The 16767-nt window shown below is 31.3% G+C and overlaps 1 protein-coding gene across 1 annotated transcript in view; it reads right to left on the reverse strand.

Moving 5' to 3' along the window:
- Positions 1–4402: 4402 nt before the first annotated feature.
- Positions 4403–16767, reverse strand: part of LOC139520911 (serine/threonine-protein kinase Nek5-like) — a 29452-nt gene continuing 17087 nt past the window's right edge. Inside the window, exons 8-11 of the mRNA XM_071313968.1 lie at positions 13209–13257; positions 10422–10479; positions 7756–7840; positions 4403–7215 (exon numbers count right to left, since the gene is read on the reverse strand). Coding sequence (XP_071170069.1) covers positions 7090–7215; positions 7756–7840; positions 10422–10479; positions 13209–13257 — 318 coding nt within the window. The 3' untranslated portion in view covers positions 4403–7089. The remainder of the gene's footprint in view (positions 7216–7755; positions 7841–10421; positions 10480–13208; positions 13258–16767) is intronic.

Below are 16767 nucleotides of genomic sequence, written 5' to 3' on the forward strand. Positions count from 1 at the left end.
ATATATTATTATTTTATGCATAATGCTTTTTTGTTTTAATCGTATAACGTTCTGTCATGCATTTTATAGCTTGCTAGTCAGTATGGGTTTGTTTATTTTCGAAGGCCGTATGGTGACATATACATTTGTACATCTATTTCATAAGGTCTCTGGTGGATAGATGTCTTGTTTGTTTTAATATCCTATTCTGAAAAATTCAATGTTGGAAAGCGTCAGTGGTTCTACGGGGTTCAAACCCGCCAGTTAACAAATGTCATAGTTACATTATACAAACGAAGTAACCACTCGACTACGCCAACATCTCTTTAAATTGGTAAATTTAAACTTTATATTATAAAATATATACAATCCTACAAACTAGGTGAATTATTCCAATAACTTAAGTATCGTGAATATTAAATACTTTCTATATATAAAACATATCAATGCCGAGCTTCGTGTCTGTATCGAGATTATTAAATACATTCTATATAATCATATCAATGCCGGGCTACATGTCTATTTGTTATGTTCGCACATCGATTTCAATATAATGAAATTTGATGCGCCTGTTATACAAGTGAAAGGTTTAGCTAGCTATAAAACCAGGTTGAATCAAACCATTTTCTAACAGAGATTTATTGTGCATTCGTTTAATGTGTTTGAGCTTTTGATTTTGTCATTTGTTTGTTTTCTCTCAATCGATTTAGGACTTCCGAACAGCGGTATACTACAGTTGCCTTTATCTAGTGACTTTCCGTTTTGAATTTTCCTCAGAGATTTTTTTTGTAATTTAACTTTTTGCTTCCCCATAGTAGCAATATACCATCTTCCCTTGTTACGGTATATAGGTTTCCCAACTCATTCTGTATTCAAAAGGCTGCATTTGCTACTCAGACTTAATAAAACGTCACCAGTGTCGGAGCAGAAAGTTGATGAACCAGGGTTATGTCAAAGAACGTCTCGTCCTTTTTCTAAATAAAAGTTCTTCAGAAGAATCAAAGATTTTGTTAACAAATATTCAGTACCAACAAATGATACATGATAGTCTTGAATTCTAGATCTACTCTAGGTACTGGGGTTGTTTGTCATCTCTAGTACGTGTTTAGTGTTTTTTAGTTTGTCTTTATAATTATTAACCTTTTCTTTTTAGTACTTTTTTTGAAATGTACTTTTGACGTGGCTCAGTACTTATATATCTCGCAATTGTGTTATTGTGCTATGGTCCTTTTTGTATTTGTTTTGTCAGTTTTACTTGACAATGTGTGTTTGTCTATATGCCATTTTGATTTTCTTTGTTGTCATAATTTTGTTTAGTGTCATAGATATTATCACACATGAGGACTGCTGCACCCTTAATTTTTAAATTTTTACCTATTATTTCTGGGTTTTTTTGTTCACACATTGTTGTCAATATCTACAATTTTTCACATAAGGAAATACCTGTTCAAGTCAGGAATACGGCTGGTTTTTTTCTACCATTCGTTTGGTGTGTCTGAGCTTTTGATTTGCCATTTGTTAAGGTGCGTTACGTTTTGGATTTCTCCTCGGAGTTTGATATTTTTTTTAATTTACTTTTTACGATGTCGTTGTTCATCTTAAAATTTCCTGACGAACTCACTGAAAACATTACCGCCAATTATCTTATTCGTTTCTATGTTCTATCTATGTATACTCAAAACTTAAATATTGCTTGAATCTCGTTACTTCTTTCAACTCTCTAAACTTAAATTCAGTAAATATAACGCTAGTATTCTGATCGAATATTGTTAAATGTCTTATCATTCTATTTTTTTCCCATTTTCTATTTGTATGTAGAAGTAAAGATAATTAATCACCCAGTTCATTTACTTAAAAGATTTTAGTTTAAAGCAACTAAAAGTACACGATTTATTCGTTTTCCTGTTTGATTTAGAAGAAATACTGACATAGCTAAATAATACAATTAATTATCTAATTACTAACATCATTCAATATTAATATTCTTGCATTGTTATAAAACACATCAAATACCATAATAATAAACCAGATCTTGAAATATATCCAATTTTAAGAAATTTACCAGTGACGTTACTTTTGTGGCGTCGATCCAGTCGTGTGACAATGCGCGGTTCTGTTGTGCTATTTGTATGTGCTGTCCTGTGTTGTTTTACGTGTTCGTTTTTTTATTCATCAATTTACTGTTTGCAAAACTATGAATAAGTCTAAATACTAAGGGTTTTCTTATCCCTGGCATATTTAACCTAAGTCGTATTTGGCACAACTACATCAATGCTCTTCAACTTTGTACCTGTTTGGCTTACTTACTTTTTTATATGAGCTTCACTGACGAGTCTTGTGTAGACGAAACATGTGACTGTCGTTTTAGATTATAAGTCTGGTACCTCTGATAACTATTAGTATGTCAATATGTACTATTGCATTGTTTAATATATTTGTTTAATTCTCTGTCCTGAATGTTGTTGCATTTATTTGTACTGTAGTCCTGGCATGTAATGTTGTCATGTTAGCGTTATAATAAACATTGCCATAAAAGCGCGAGGTTTGGCTAGTCACAAACCAGGTTCATTACACTATTTTTTCTTAAAATGTCCTGTACCAAGTCAGGAAAATGGCAGTTGTTATCATATAGTTCGTTTCTCTGTTTGTTACATTGTCGTTTGGTTTTTGTCGAGCCTGCAACTTTTTTTTGTAATGTTAAATTCTCCCTTATTATGAGTAATAGGATAACTATGTTTGGTATGTGCATACCTTGCAAGGTCCTCATGCCCGTCAAACAGTTTTCACTTGACCTCGACCTCATTTCATGGATCAGTGAACAAGGTTAAGTTCTGGTGGTCAAGTCCATATCTCAGATACTATAAGCAGTAGGTCTAGTATATTAGGTGTATGGAAGGACTGTAAGGTGTACATGTCCAACTGGCATGTGTCATCTGACCTTGACCTCATTTTCATGGTTCAGAGGTTATGATAAAATGTTGTGTTTTGGTCTGTTTTTTTTAAGCAATAGGTCAACTATATTTGTTGTAAGAAAGAATTGTTAGCTGTACATGCATGTCTGCCTGACATAGTTCATCGGACCTTCACCTCATTTTCACGGTTCATGCCACAGGCACTTGTCTCAGAAAATTTTTTCCTATATACCTTATTATAACGTGTTATAATAATGTATATAGGAAATTTTTTTTCTGAAACAAGTGCCTGTGGTTCATGCTTAGTGTTAAGCATCTGTGTTTTTGTCTGTTTTTCTTAGTTTATAAGCAATAGGTCAACTATATTTGTTGTATGGAAGAATTGTTAGCTGTACATGCATGTCTTCCTGGCATGGTTCATCTGACCTTGAGCTCATTTTCATGGTTCAGTGATCAATGTTTAGTTTTTCTTGGTTAATGTTGAGTTTATGTGACAGTTGTAATAAAGCTTTATATTTAGGACTATCAACATGATATCAATGATTAGTAAAGAAGGTGAGACATTTCAGCGTTTGCACTCTTGTTTGTTACACTTTAGAGTTTCTGTTGTTTCTTTGTTCTCCTCTTATAGTTGATGTGTTTCCCTCTGTTTTAGCTTGTAACCCGAATTTGTTTTCTCTCAATCGATTTATGACTTTCGAACAGGGGTAAACTATTGTTGCATTTATTTAGTATACGAGCCAATAAAGAAACAACTAAGAAGTGAAATACACAATTTAGTAGTGACGAAATGAACAAGAAAATATCACCATCATTTTGTGGTTGGGTTTGCATTACTCATAAAAAAGAAGATGTGGTATGATTTCCTATGAGACAACTATCCACAAAAGACCAAAATGACACAGACATTAACAACTATAGGTCACCGTACGGCCTTTTTCTTATGTTTGGTTTTGCTCATTGGTGTTCATCTTATGTTCTTTCTTTGTTTATTTTTGCCGTTGTCACTTTTCTTTTTTAACTTATCAGTTTGAATGTCCCTTTGGTATCTTTCAACTCTATATCACAAAGATTTGCCAAAGGTTCTCTACATCATCAAGCAAAATTTGCAACACTACAAGAAATGGTGACAATGTAAGACGTTTTGGCCACACCACCACTTCGGTGATAGTCAATTAGGCCATACTATTAATTCTGCCATTCTTGGTTAAGGACATGGGATACATTTTGATCCCAAGGTGAATCTTTGATGAAAATTTGCATACTATAAATTTTTACCAAAGCAATTAAAATGTGTTATAAAAATATACCTTCTTGAGACTCTTTTAGAGATAAATGAGTTTGTATTTCAAACATTTACTAAACATTTAGGTTTCTCTGTCATTTCTATCCTTTGGACAATCATATCCAACTTTATTGTTTCAAATGATAAACAGTTGAGCCTCAATTCAAATGTCTCCTGTCTTAGGAAGTCAGGTTCTATTGTGTTTTTAAACAAACAATATCAGGAATATATGAAAAACCTATTTATTTAAAAACAAAGTAAATATATAGTATGCACAATCATACTTAACATACGATAAGGAAACCTCATTAGTCAATAAGCATTTTATATATAATAACTCCATTTTTATAATTATCACAGATATAACATCAAATGTACACTAGCATTTCCTTAGTATAAAATACACTACGAGGTATAAATTACCTAACAAATAACATACCATTAACTAAAGTAAAATTAGTAAGACCTTATTTAAATACTGGTAAATACTTATGGTTAAAAAATGGTTATAACTGTCTAAATAATTAAATGTATTAAAAGAAAACAGTCACCTTCATCTTTATTACTATTAAAAAAGGTAAAAGCAGCTTAAAAGCTAGTCTTACAGCCATTAATAAAGTACAACAATTTACTGCATTACATATTGTGTGCATGAGGATCACTCTAAAAAGATAAATAAAATGGTATTAGGATAAGGGAACATCCACAGCTCTTTTTTTTCACCTACATTGTCAATAACATACATGAATTGTCAAGGGCATTTAACTTAAAATAAATAGAATCATTTCCCTCATTTAAATATTGTTTTAATCATATTTAAGCTGCACTATGTGTTAACTTCACTCAATATTCTAGTTTATATAGGTGAAATTAAGTGAGAGAAAGAATAAACCAAATAGAATTTAGAAATGAAATATATGGAGAGGTAGCTTCATAAAATATCTCAAGAAATCAAAATAAATATGGGTCAAAGCATTTGTTTTCTTTAAATATAACAGAACATGTAACATAGAGTAAAATATGTCATAATAATAAATCTTTGGAGTTACTTCCCTTTATAATCTTTTTTTTTTTTTTTACAAATCATAATATTTTCTCTATCCAAAAAATCTATAGGGAAATTATAAGAGATTATCAAATAAATAAATTATCTGCCTGCTCATATCAAAGCTTGCTGCTTTGGTAAAATTCGGTATCGACATTAGAGCAACACCGATTTCATATATCTCAACCACCTAAAGCATTTATACAGCAATATACAAAATAATTCATGTTGAAATACCTTTGAACATAATTTTTCTGCTATTTTTAATCAATTGAAAAAATATAATTGGTGATACATAAACCTAATTATAAAAAAAATCATAGCTTTATTGCAGTCTTTGATTTGTGCTTGTTATAGCATTACAGATACTGAATTTTTTCATTAAAATATCATACTTTAAACTTTTTCTCAGTTAAGTAATCAATTAACTATCAAATAATGTATAACACTTTTGCAAGTACTTTTTAAAAAAAAACTTCATAATCATACAGACAGAAAAAAAACAAGAAAAAAATTCTGTTTGTTTGTAGTTTTTTTTTCCAACAATCTGCATCTTGGTGTATGTTCACACTTTAAATGCAATGTTAAAAAAGTAGATTGAAGATAAATATTAGGTGTATATTCTCTGTTAACACTTAACAGGAGTCTGTCATAAGATTAGTACATCATACTTACATAGTGCATGATGTGCAGCACACAGATCTAAATCCAGTTACCATGACTAATTCTCTATTTATATTAACATAATACGTTTTTATTTCTTTCCTGTGCAAGCATTAAGTAACTTATGCATCATACAATCATACATAATATACCATCTGACTAAATACAGTAGAGAAATGTGAATACTTTTTTCTTTCATTCTATCTAAAAAAAAGCTACAACTAAAATAATAAAAAATTTTCTTGATGCACGGTTTTGACTTTTACTTTAAATCTAATATAACTGTCTCTACCTATCTCCTTCTTTCTTTCTATGATTACGTTTCATAATATTATTCTTTTACATGGTTATGATGAACACATTGTAAACTTATAAAAGTACTGCCAAAACCAACATGACATAGACTTATTGAATGTTAAAGAGTCATATGTTAATTTTTCCAACATCTAGTATAAAATGCTTTTTTTCATTAATAAGATTGGCATAAGATGAGCTCATTAAATGTGAAATGTAGTTTGAAATAAATCCAGTATATCTTCTCCTGTATTTGTATATGATTGAGGATTTATATTTTATGTTAAATCCTTTACCAATGATTTACTTACTAACTTACAATCTAATGTATCTTCAAACAATTGCTTTTCTTGACCAGGAAGGTTAATCATAAACTGCAATTATGGTTTTTTTTGCAAGCATATATATATATTGCTTATTCCACTGATCAGTAGAAATATGGAAAGAGGTATTCAATTCTCAAACTTAAAGGCGTGTTGACTAGGACATCTTAGGGCTATTGTACAGCTTGTTGCAGTAAAAAAGAAAGATGAAATAATTTTATTTTAAAAATACATTTATTGAATTTTGTCAAAGAATTATTTCAGTCTTTTATTATGAGGAAGACATTTTCCTAGTACATATAATGTGGTTCTACTAATGTCAACTTAAAAAAGATGAATTAAGTGCAATCAATATTTCAGAATGTAAACTAATATTTCCAGTAGAATTAGGGGGGAAGCTCCATCCTACATATATACTAAGGACAAGCTATATTCACAATGTATGGCATCTCAGAAAAAAACATTATAAACATTACGCAATCCCAAAGTCACCTATGCTTTTCCATGCAGCAGGTTTCCTTTCATATATTACATAAATGACTATCATTTGACACATAGTTCACAGCCTGAGAGTTTGTTGTTTTACCATCATGCATCAGTCTGTCCAGATCCACTCTTTAGTTTTTCCAAATTGTATTCAAAGTTCTTACAATAAAACAACTGAACTCCAGTCATAGCAAACTTCTCTGGTGTCAAAAGTTTTATCAACTTTTCCTGAAATTACAAAAGTTTTGGATGAAGTACTTCAATAGTTTTTACTGGTTTGATTTAAATTGTTTTACAATGGCCATTTATTTTTTCATTTACAAAAAATGAATAAAAGTAAAACCACATATGACTATACAATTTTGCACTGGTTGTTTCATCACATTAGCAAGTACAATGTACCAACTAAAACTTACATCATATATTTTTATTAGATTTATACTCGCAGTGCAACATAAAAATAGAATACATAGAATCTGTTTATCCAAATTGCCATATAAGTTGCATTATTAATTCCTCGACATACATAAGTGTTTAACCATTGAAGTCAACAGGGTAATATGTTAAAATCTATTTATCTCATAATTTAATGGAAAATACCAAGTGCAAGGAAATAACAGGAGAAAAATTTAATCAACATATGGTTTATCAAAGTTATCAAACTGGTCAAAACAGGTGTAATTACATACAAATTTAGGTTAAAATATTATATTTGAGTTTATTCAGTTGATCATACGTCAAATCTTTCTTTTACTATGTCATCATTACCTCTAATTCCATGTTGTCGTCTGTGGCATCCAAGATGTCATAAGCTCTCCTGAACAATTGAAATCCTAATACTTTACAACAATGCCTGTCAATTCAAAATAACGATACTTTTATAAAAAGTTGGTAAGGAAATTAGGAAAAATCTAAAAGCTATCAATTTTCTCTAGCATGATATTATTTCATAATTAACTTTTTTGATTGTAATAAACATATCTTATTTAATAAATAAAAATTATTTCAAAGACTTACCAATTAAAGACAAAAAATTTCTATGAAATTTAATTTTCATGTAAATAAACTTGTCTACTGAAATCTATCAGTACAAATAATCCTACAAAGGCAAGAAATCTCAAACCTAAAGAAAAATCTGGCTATCAAAAATGATTTTTTGGTGGTTGATCTGTTGCCAGATTAAAAAAGAAGAAATCACTGCATAAAACAACTTACATTTGGAGCATAGCTATCTGATGTAAAAGTAGTGCATAAACTAACTTACGCTTGAAGCATACCGGTAGCTATCTGATGTAAAAATAGTTTATAAAACAACTTACGCTTGGAGCATAGCTATCTGATGTAAAAGTAGTTCATAAAACAACTTACGCTTGGAGCATAGCTATCTGATGTAAAAGTAGTTCATAAACTAACTTACGCTTGGTGCATAGCTATCTAATGTAAAAGAAGTTCATAAAACAACTTACGCTTGGTGCTATCTGATGTAAAAGTAGTTCATAAACTAACTTATGCTTGGTGCTATCTGATGTAAAAGTAGTTCATAAACTAACTTGCGCTTGGAGCATAGCTATCTGATGTAAAAGTAGTGCATAAAACAACTTACGCTTGGAGCATAGCTATCTGATGTAAAAGTAGTTCATAAAACAACTTACGCTTGGAGCATAGCTATCTGATGTAAAAGAAGTTCATAAAACAACTTACGCTTGGAGCATAGCTATCTGATGTAAAAGTAGTTCATAAAACAACTTACGCTTGGAGCATAGCTATCTAATGTAAAAGTAGTTCATAAACTAACTTACGCTTGGTCCTATCTGATGTAAAAGAAGTTCATAAAACAACTTACGCTTGGAGCATAGCTATCTGATGTAAAAGTAGTTCATAAAACAACTTACGCTTGGAGCATAGCTGTCTGATGTAAAAGTAGTTCATAAAACAACTTACGCTTGGAGCATAGCTATCTGATGTAAAAGTAGTGCATAAAACAACTTACGCTTGGTGCTATCTGATGTAAAAGTAGTTCATAAAACAACTTAAGCTTGGTGCTATCTGATGTAAAAGTAGTTCATAAACTAACTTACGCTTGGTGCTATCTGATGTAAAAGTAGTTCATAAACTAACTTACGCTTGGTGCTATCTGATGTATAAGTAGTTCATAAACTAACTTACGCTTGGTGATATCTGATGTAAAAGTAGTTCATAAACTAACTTACGTTTGGTGCTATCTGATGTAAAAGTAGTTCATAAACTAACTTACGCTTGGTGCTATCTAATGTAAAAGTAGTTCATAAACTAACTTATGTTTGGTGCATAGCTATCTGATGTAAAAGTAGTTCATAAAACAACTTACGCTTGGAGCATAGATATCTGATGTAAAAGTAGTTCATAAAACAACTTACGCTTGGAGCATAGCTATCTGATGTAAAAGTAGTTCATAAAACAACTTACGCTTGGAGCATAGCTGTCTAATGTAAAAGTAGTTCATAAAACAACTTAAGCTTGGTGCTATCTGATGTAAAAGTAGTTCATAAAACAACTTACGCTTGGTGCTATCTGATGTCAAAGTAGTTCATAAAACAACTTACGCTTGGTGCTATCTGATGTAAAAGTAGTTCATAAACTAACTTACGCTTGGTGCTATCTGATGTAAAAGTAGTTCATAAACTAACTTACGCTTGGTGCTATCTGATGTAAAAGTAGTTCATAAACTAACTTACGCTTGGTGCTATCTGATGTAAAAGTAGTTCATAAACTAACTTACGCTTGGTGCTATCTGATGTAAAAGTAGTTCATAAAACAACTTACGCTTGGAGCATAGCTATCTGATGTAAAAGTAGTTTATAAAACAACTTACGCTTGGAGCATAGCTATCTGATGTAAAAGTAGTTCATAAAACAACTTACGCTTGGAGCATAGCTATCTGATGTAAAAGTAGTTCATAAAAAAACTTACGCTTGGAGCATAGCTAATGTAAAAGTAGTTCATAAAACAACTTAAGCTTGGTGCTATCTGATGTAAAAGTGGTTCATAAAACAACTTACGGTTGGTGCTATCTGATGTAAAAGCAGTTCATAAAACAACTTACGCTTGGTGCTATCTGATGTAAAAGTAGTTCATAAATTAACTTACGCTTGGTGCTATCTGATGTAAAAGTAGTTCATAAACTAACTTACGCTTGGTGCTATCTGATGTAAAAGTAGTTCATAAACTAACTTACGCTTGGTGCTATCTGATGTAAAAGTAGTTCATAAACTAACCTACGCTTGGTGCTATCTGATGTAAAAGTAGTTCATAAACTAACTTACGCTTGGTGCTATCTGATGTAAAAGTAGTTCATAAACTAACTTACGCTTGGTGCTATCGGATGTAAAAGTAGTTCATAAACTAACTTACGCTTAGTGCTATCTGATTTAAAAGTAGTTCATAAAACAACTTACGCTTGAAGCATAGCTATCTGATGTAAAAGTAGTTCTTCAGGGGTCATTTTAGAGGTGTCTGTAAAAAATAAAATCATACACAAAATAAGGACTGATAGACTTATCTATTTAATTCTAAATATGCTATTATTGTTAGTAATTGTCTTATGCATTGTTTTGTTAATTTTGTGTTTAATGGCAGTTTCTGTTTGATTTATTCATATGAGGATTTTTGTTTGATTTATTGTTTAGATGCTTAATTGGGGACTCTATGTTAATACCTTCTGTTGTTTTCCATCATGGGCTTGTTGTCTTATTGATCTATACCAAAATCTTCTTTTTATTCCTATTTTACAGTATGACTGTAGCATTGTAGTGTTTATTACTTGTGGCAGCATACCCTCTGTTGTTTTGAATCATGGGCTTGTATAATTGATGTATACCCAAAATCTATCTTGTATTCCTATTTTTACAGTATGACTACAGCATTATAATGTCTATTTCTTGTGGCAGCATTAGCAGCATGTCCTGTTCCGGTGACAGCATTATCAAGTTACCCCGTACTGGTGGCCTCATAATCATGATGTTCATTTCTGGTGGCATTATTATCAAGATGTAACTTTTTGTTCCTTTCTGGTGGCAGCATAACTTGAACATCACTTTTTGGTAGTAGCATTATCAGTAAATTTGAGGTCTAAACGCCAAAATACAGTATGAAAGAATGCCTTAAATAATTTCAAATATCAACTGCTGTCATTCCATACAAATAATAGACAAACTAGAACATAACGTGTTTTCTATTACTACCTATATCCTGACTATAAATTTTCCTTCTCAAGGAGATAATCTTAGAAATATATGATAAGAATTATAATTAAATATCAATTATCAATTTAACTAGAGGCTCTAAAGAGCCTGTGTCGCTCACCTTGGTCTATGTGAATATTAAAGGAAGCAGATGGATTCATGACAAAATTGTGTTTTGGTGATGGTGATGTGTTTGTACATCTTACTTTACTGAACATTCTTGCTGCTTAAAATTATCTCTATCTATAATGAACTTGGCCCATTAGTTTCAGTGGAAAATGTTAGTAAAAATTTACAAATTTTATGAAAATTGTTAAAAATTGACTATAAAGAACAATAACTCCTAAGGGGGTCAATTGACCATTTCGGTCATTTTGACTTATTTGTAAATCTTACTTTGCTGAACATTATTGTTGTTTACAGTTTATCTCTATCAATAATAATATTCAAGATAATGACCAAAAACAGCAAAATTTCCTTAAAACTAACAATTCAGGGTCAGCAACCCAACAACGGGTTGTCCGATTCATCTAAAAATTTCAGAGCAGATAAATGTTGACCTGATAAACAATTTTATTCCATGTCAGATTTGCTCTAAATTCTTTGAGTTTTGAGTTATAAGCCAAAAACTGCATTTTACCCCATGTTCTATTTTTAGCCATGGCGGCCATCTTGGTTGGATGGCCGGGTTACCGGACACATTTTTCAAACTACTATCCCAAAAGATGATTGTGGCCAAGTTTGGATTAATTTGGCCCAGTAGTTTCAGAGGAGAAGATTTTTGTAAAAGATTACTAAGATTTACGAAAAATGGTTGAAAATTGACTATAAAGGGCAATAACTCCTAAAGGGGTCAACTGACCATATCAGTCATGTTGACTTATTTGTAAATCTTACTTTGGTGAACATTATTGCTGTTTATAGTTTATCTCTATCTATAATAGTATTCAAGATAATAACCAAAAAGAGCAAAATTTCCTTAAAATTACTAATTCAGGGCCAGCAACCCAACAACGGGTTGTCCGATTCATCTAAAAATTTCAGGGCAGATAGATCTTGAAATGGTAAACAATTTTACCCCTATGTCAGATTTGCTCTAAATGCTTTGGGTTTTGAGTTATAAGCCAAAAACTGCATTTTAACCCCATGTTCTATTTTTAGCCATGGCGGCCATCTTGGTTTGATGGCCGGGTCACCGAACACATTTTTCAAACTACTAACCCAAAAGATGATTGTGGCCAAGTTTTGATTAATTTGGCCCAGTAGTTTCAGAGGAGAAGATTTTTGTAAAATATTACTAAGATTTACGAAAAATGGTTAAAAATTGACTATAAAGGGCAATAACTCCTAAAGGGGTCAACTGACCATTTCAGTAATGTTGACTTATTTGTAAATCTTATTTTGCTGAACATTATTGCTGTTTACTGTTTATCTCTATCTATAATAATATTCAAGATAATAACCAAAAACAGCAAAATTTCCTTAAAATTTCTAATTCAGGGGCAGCATCCCAACAACGGGTTTTTCGATTCATCTGAAAATTTCAGGGCAAATAGATCTTCACCTGTTTAACAATTCTGCCCCATGTCAGATTTGCTCTAAATGCTTTGGTTTTTGAGTTATAAGCCAAAAACTACATTTTACCCCTATGTTCTATTTTTAGCCATGGCGGCCATCTTGGATGGTTGGCCGGGTCACCGGACACATTTTTTTAAACTAGATACCCCAATGATGATTGTGGCCAAGTTTGGTTTAATTTGGCCCAGTAGTTTCAGAGTAGAAGATTTTTGTAAAAGTTAATGACGGCGACGACGGACGACAGACGACGCCGGACGCCAAGTGATGAGAAAAGCTCACTTGGCCATTTAGGCCAGGTGAGCTAAAAATGAAAGTTGTGTTCTTGATAAATAAGAAAAATAACCAGCATATACTATGGATTTCCGGTGATATTAGTTGGTGTATAGACAACAAACCAGTCCTAATTTGAACAAATGGACTTACCTGCTGCATTCAAAGCTATAGGATTTTGATCTACTTCACCATCTTCTCCCTAAAAAAGAAACATTTAACATAAAATAAGTAACTTCCCCAATTTCCATTTTCTCAATCTTATAAGTAATTATCAAAAATAAATCACATCTTTGTAACAGTCTTACAATGGAGCCTGTTGGTCAGTGGTTGTTGTTTGATGGTGTGATCTTCATTTCTTGTTTTTTTTTATAGATTAGACTGTCTGTTTTCTTTTTAAAATAATTTTACACTTGTCAGTTTGGGGCTCTATATAGCTTTCGATTCGATATGAGCAAAGGCTACATACTGAAGGCTGTACTTTGATCTATAATTGTTAACTTATTATTCATTGTGACTCGGATGGAGAGTTGTGTCATTTGCACTGATACCACATCTTCTTATCTATATTTACAAGTAATATTTCAATAAATATTATGGAATATTCCATGAAGTTTATAAGTGAATAAAAAAACTCACTATCAGAATCAATTAATGACTGTTGCAGCAGGGCTTTTGATCCAATTAGCAAAATATTTTATCATGTGGGAACATGGAGGAAAATTCTGGATATCAAAAACTAATCTGATGTTGCTTTCCTCTCTTTTCTTGAGTAATTTATAAACTCATTTAAATCTTCCTCTTGGATCATACTCAATTATTCAATGATTAAAGTGCGTTTAAAAATAGTTCAGCTGTTGTAAAGTAATTTTTTTCAAATTACTAATTTTAAATTTAAAAGATCCACTTATGAATAACTTTGTTTCGATTTGGTATCAATCCATGGTTAAGCCAAATCATGAATTCTAGTGAATTTAATGATCTTAGTACATTAAAATTGAACAATTTGACTAGAAGACAGATAAGACAAGGTCCAGTTAATAGGAGAGAGAAGAATATTTAAAAAAAATAATAAGGGACTGATTGTACTGATTGAACTTAGTTAGAATAAATGATATATACTTAAAGGGAAACTCCGCAAAAAAATCAAAAATTGATATTATGTCCATTCTGTATAAAAATGCTCAAATTCATAGATATTAAAGTTTTATTCTGCTAGGCAAGAGATCACCATCGTTTTAAATTTAGAGTATCAATTCTCTGTGTGTCGCCATTTTGACCATCCTCTCCGTTTTTAACCACGATATGTCTATGAACCACAAAGGACCAAAACCACAGTAGCCTAATGTAGTCGTAATCGTGTGTCAATATCGTGTCAATCGTATGGTTGTTTTATCAGACTAACTAACTTGATACGGAAAATGCTTTTTTTTTTAAGTAACCAATCGATGCAAGGTCTGTCGTTTTTAACTGTTTATATTGGAATTGGTGAAAAAGTCATAGTTCAAAGTCATTTAATGAGCATAAGTGTTCCGTGAAAATTGTTTTCGAAAATCTAATTTGTTCATAATTCTTTTTTGTAATAAACTTATTTAAATAAATTCGGACCTTCCCTTGTATGATCACCAGCATGGCTAAAGGTATTACTCTCAAATGTATTGTGAGGTGACACGTTTAGGTATTCAAGCGATTTCCTGTCGGACTTGCAAGTTCATGCACCGTTTCACTTCTGAGAGTATTGATCAGTGTACACGACCGATAACTTGAAACTTTCCATTTTGAACTATCAGGTGTATAATATACATCTCTGTCTTGCATGTCCGATAGTGATATACTAGTCATTACTACTCATACGCTTGTTTATAAAAAACATTTCTGGTGTAAAGAATATTATTTATAAAAATCTAAATAATTCCAAAAAAAAGATTTGATAGAATAAAAATCTGTTTACACATTTTTTCCAAAGGTAAATTTCGGGAAATGTAAGTACCCGTTGTCAAAAGTGAAGGACAGTTTGAAACATATACAAGAAATATTGATTTAACAAAAAAATACGCACTTGTCGACCATTCTGGTTAGAAAGTTACGGAACTATAGATAGTTGCAATTTAAAATTATATACATTTTTACATTGAACATAAGAAAGAAACATACATTTTGTTTAATTTGGGTTAAAAGTTTTGTAAATAGACTAGTTCTCGTATGACAACAGTATGTTATCATGGGATGTCGATGGACGAAGAAGAAGAGAATCAATTTGAATTAAATACAGGTCGATATTTAACTTGCTTTAATTTGGTTCATCGAAGTTATGGACATAGTAAAATCACAGATTTCTATTTCAATGAGATTGTTCTCGAACAAAGGAAGGAATTTTTTTTTTTTGTCATCACAATTGTTGGGTATAATGTATAATAATGTGAACATGGTTCTGAAAGGAAATTATGCCAAATTTCCTGTTCCGACATGCATGTTATATATGCCACTGGACGAACACTAATTATCCCAAAGGGATGTGAATATTGTTACGGCCAGAAATCGCCTTTAAATTGTAGCCAACAAAAGACACAAATCAATACTAAAATTTAACAATATTTATTATACAAAAGTTTACAAGAAGTATTTTACAAATATTACTGATAACTTAACTGTCAAAATATGAGTCCACTCTTTTATCTTTATCTGTATCCGGAAATCTTTCGGAATCCAATCTGAATATTATGTTCACTACTAAGGTCACAATCCAGTATGATGTTGTTTGTAGAATAAAAGTGTCAATCCAAATGCCGTGAATACTAATGTCTATCAATGTCTAAGTCCAAGTTTAATTATGAGAGTTTAACTTTAGTGTCTGTATATATAGTGTTGTCATGGAAAATTCTAGAACACTCTATAATGGAACATTGTGGAAAATCCTGGAAAGTTACAACGGAAGTTTCTGGAATAACGTAGAAGTTTAAATTACGCATCTTTTATAAGAATCATTCTAGAAAGTTCCAATCATTCTGTGATTGTTCAAGTGATTCCTAAACTGCACAGTTATAAGATTATTTGGTAAACAACTATCAGGCCATACAACACAAATTAGGCCAACATAAATAAACATAATAATTACAATATCATAACACCTCCCCCCTTAAAAGAAGTTTTAGTGTAACAAAAACTTATCATGAATAATATGAACAAAAATACATAATATATACAAAGTGATTTAATAAGCTCTAGATAAAGCATCAGCTATTACATTATCTTTACCCTTAATATGTTTTACAATTACATCATATTCCTGTAACAATAAACTCCACTTAGTCAACCTCTGATTCTTGTTTCTCATTTTATGCATGAAGGTGAGAGGATTATGATCAGTATAAACAAGAATAGGATATACAGTGGGATTCAAATATACATCAAAATGTTGAAGTGCTGACGACATTGCAAAACACTCTTTTTCAATAGTTGAATAATTTTTCTGATGTTTATCTAATTTCTTAGAAAAATATGATATAGGTTTTTCAACATTATCATCTGTCTCTTGATATAAAACAGCTCCTATTCCTACATCGCTTGCATCAACGGCAAGTTTAAATTGTTTTTCAAAGTCTGGAGTAATCAGAACTGGACTATTAATTAAAAGTGATTTGCTATTTTCAAAAGCTTTTTGACAATTTTCACTCCAGATAAATTTAGAATCTTTTCGTAAAAGATGAGTCAA

This window comes from Mytilus edulis, chromosome 1 (assembly GCF_963676685.1).
Source record: "Mytilus edulis chromosome 1, xbMytEdul2.2, whole genome shotgun sequence".
Lineage (NCBI taxonomy): Eukaryota > Metazoa > Mollusca > Bivalvia > Mytilida > Mytilidae > Mytilus > Mytilus edulis.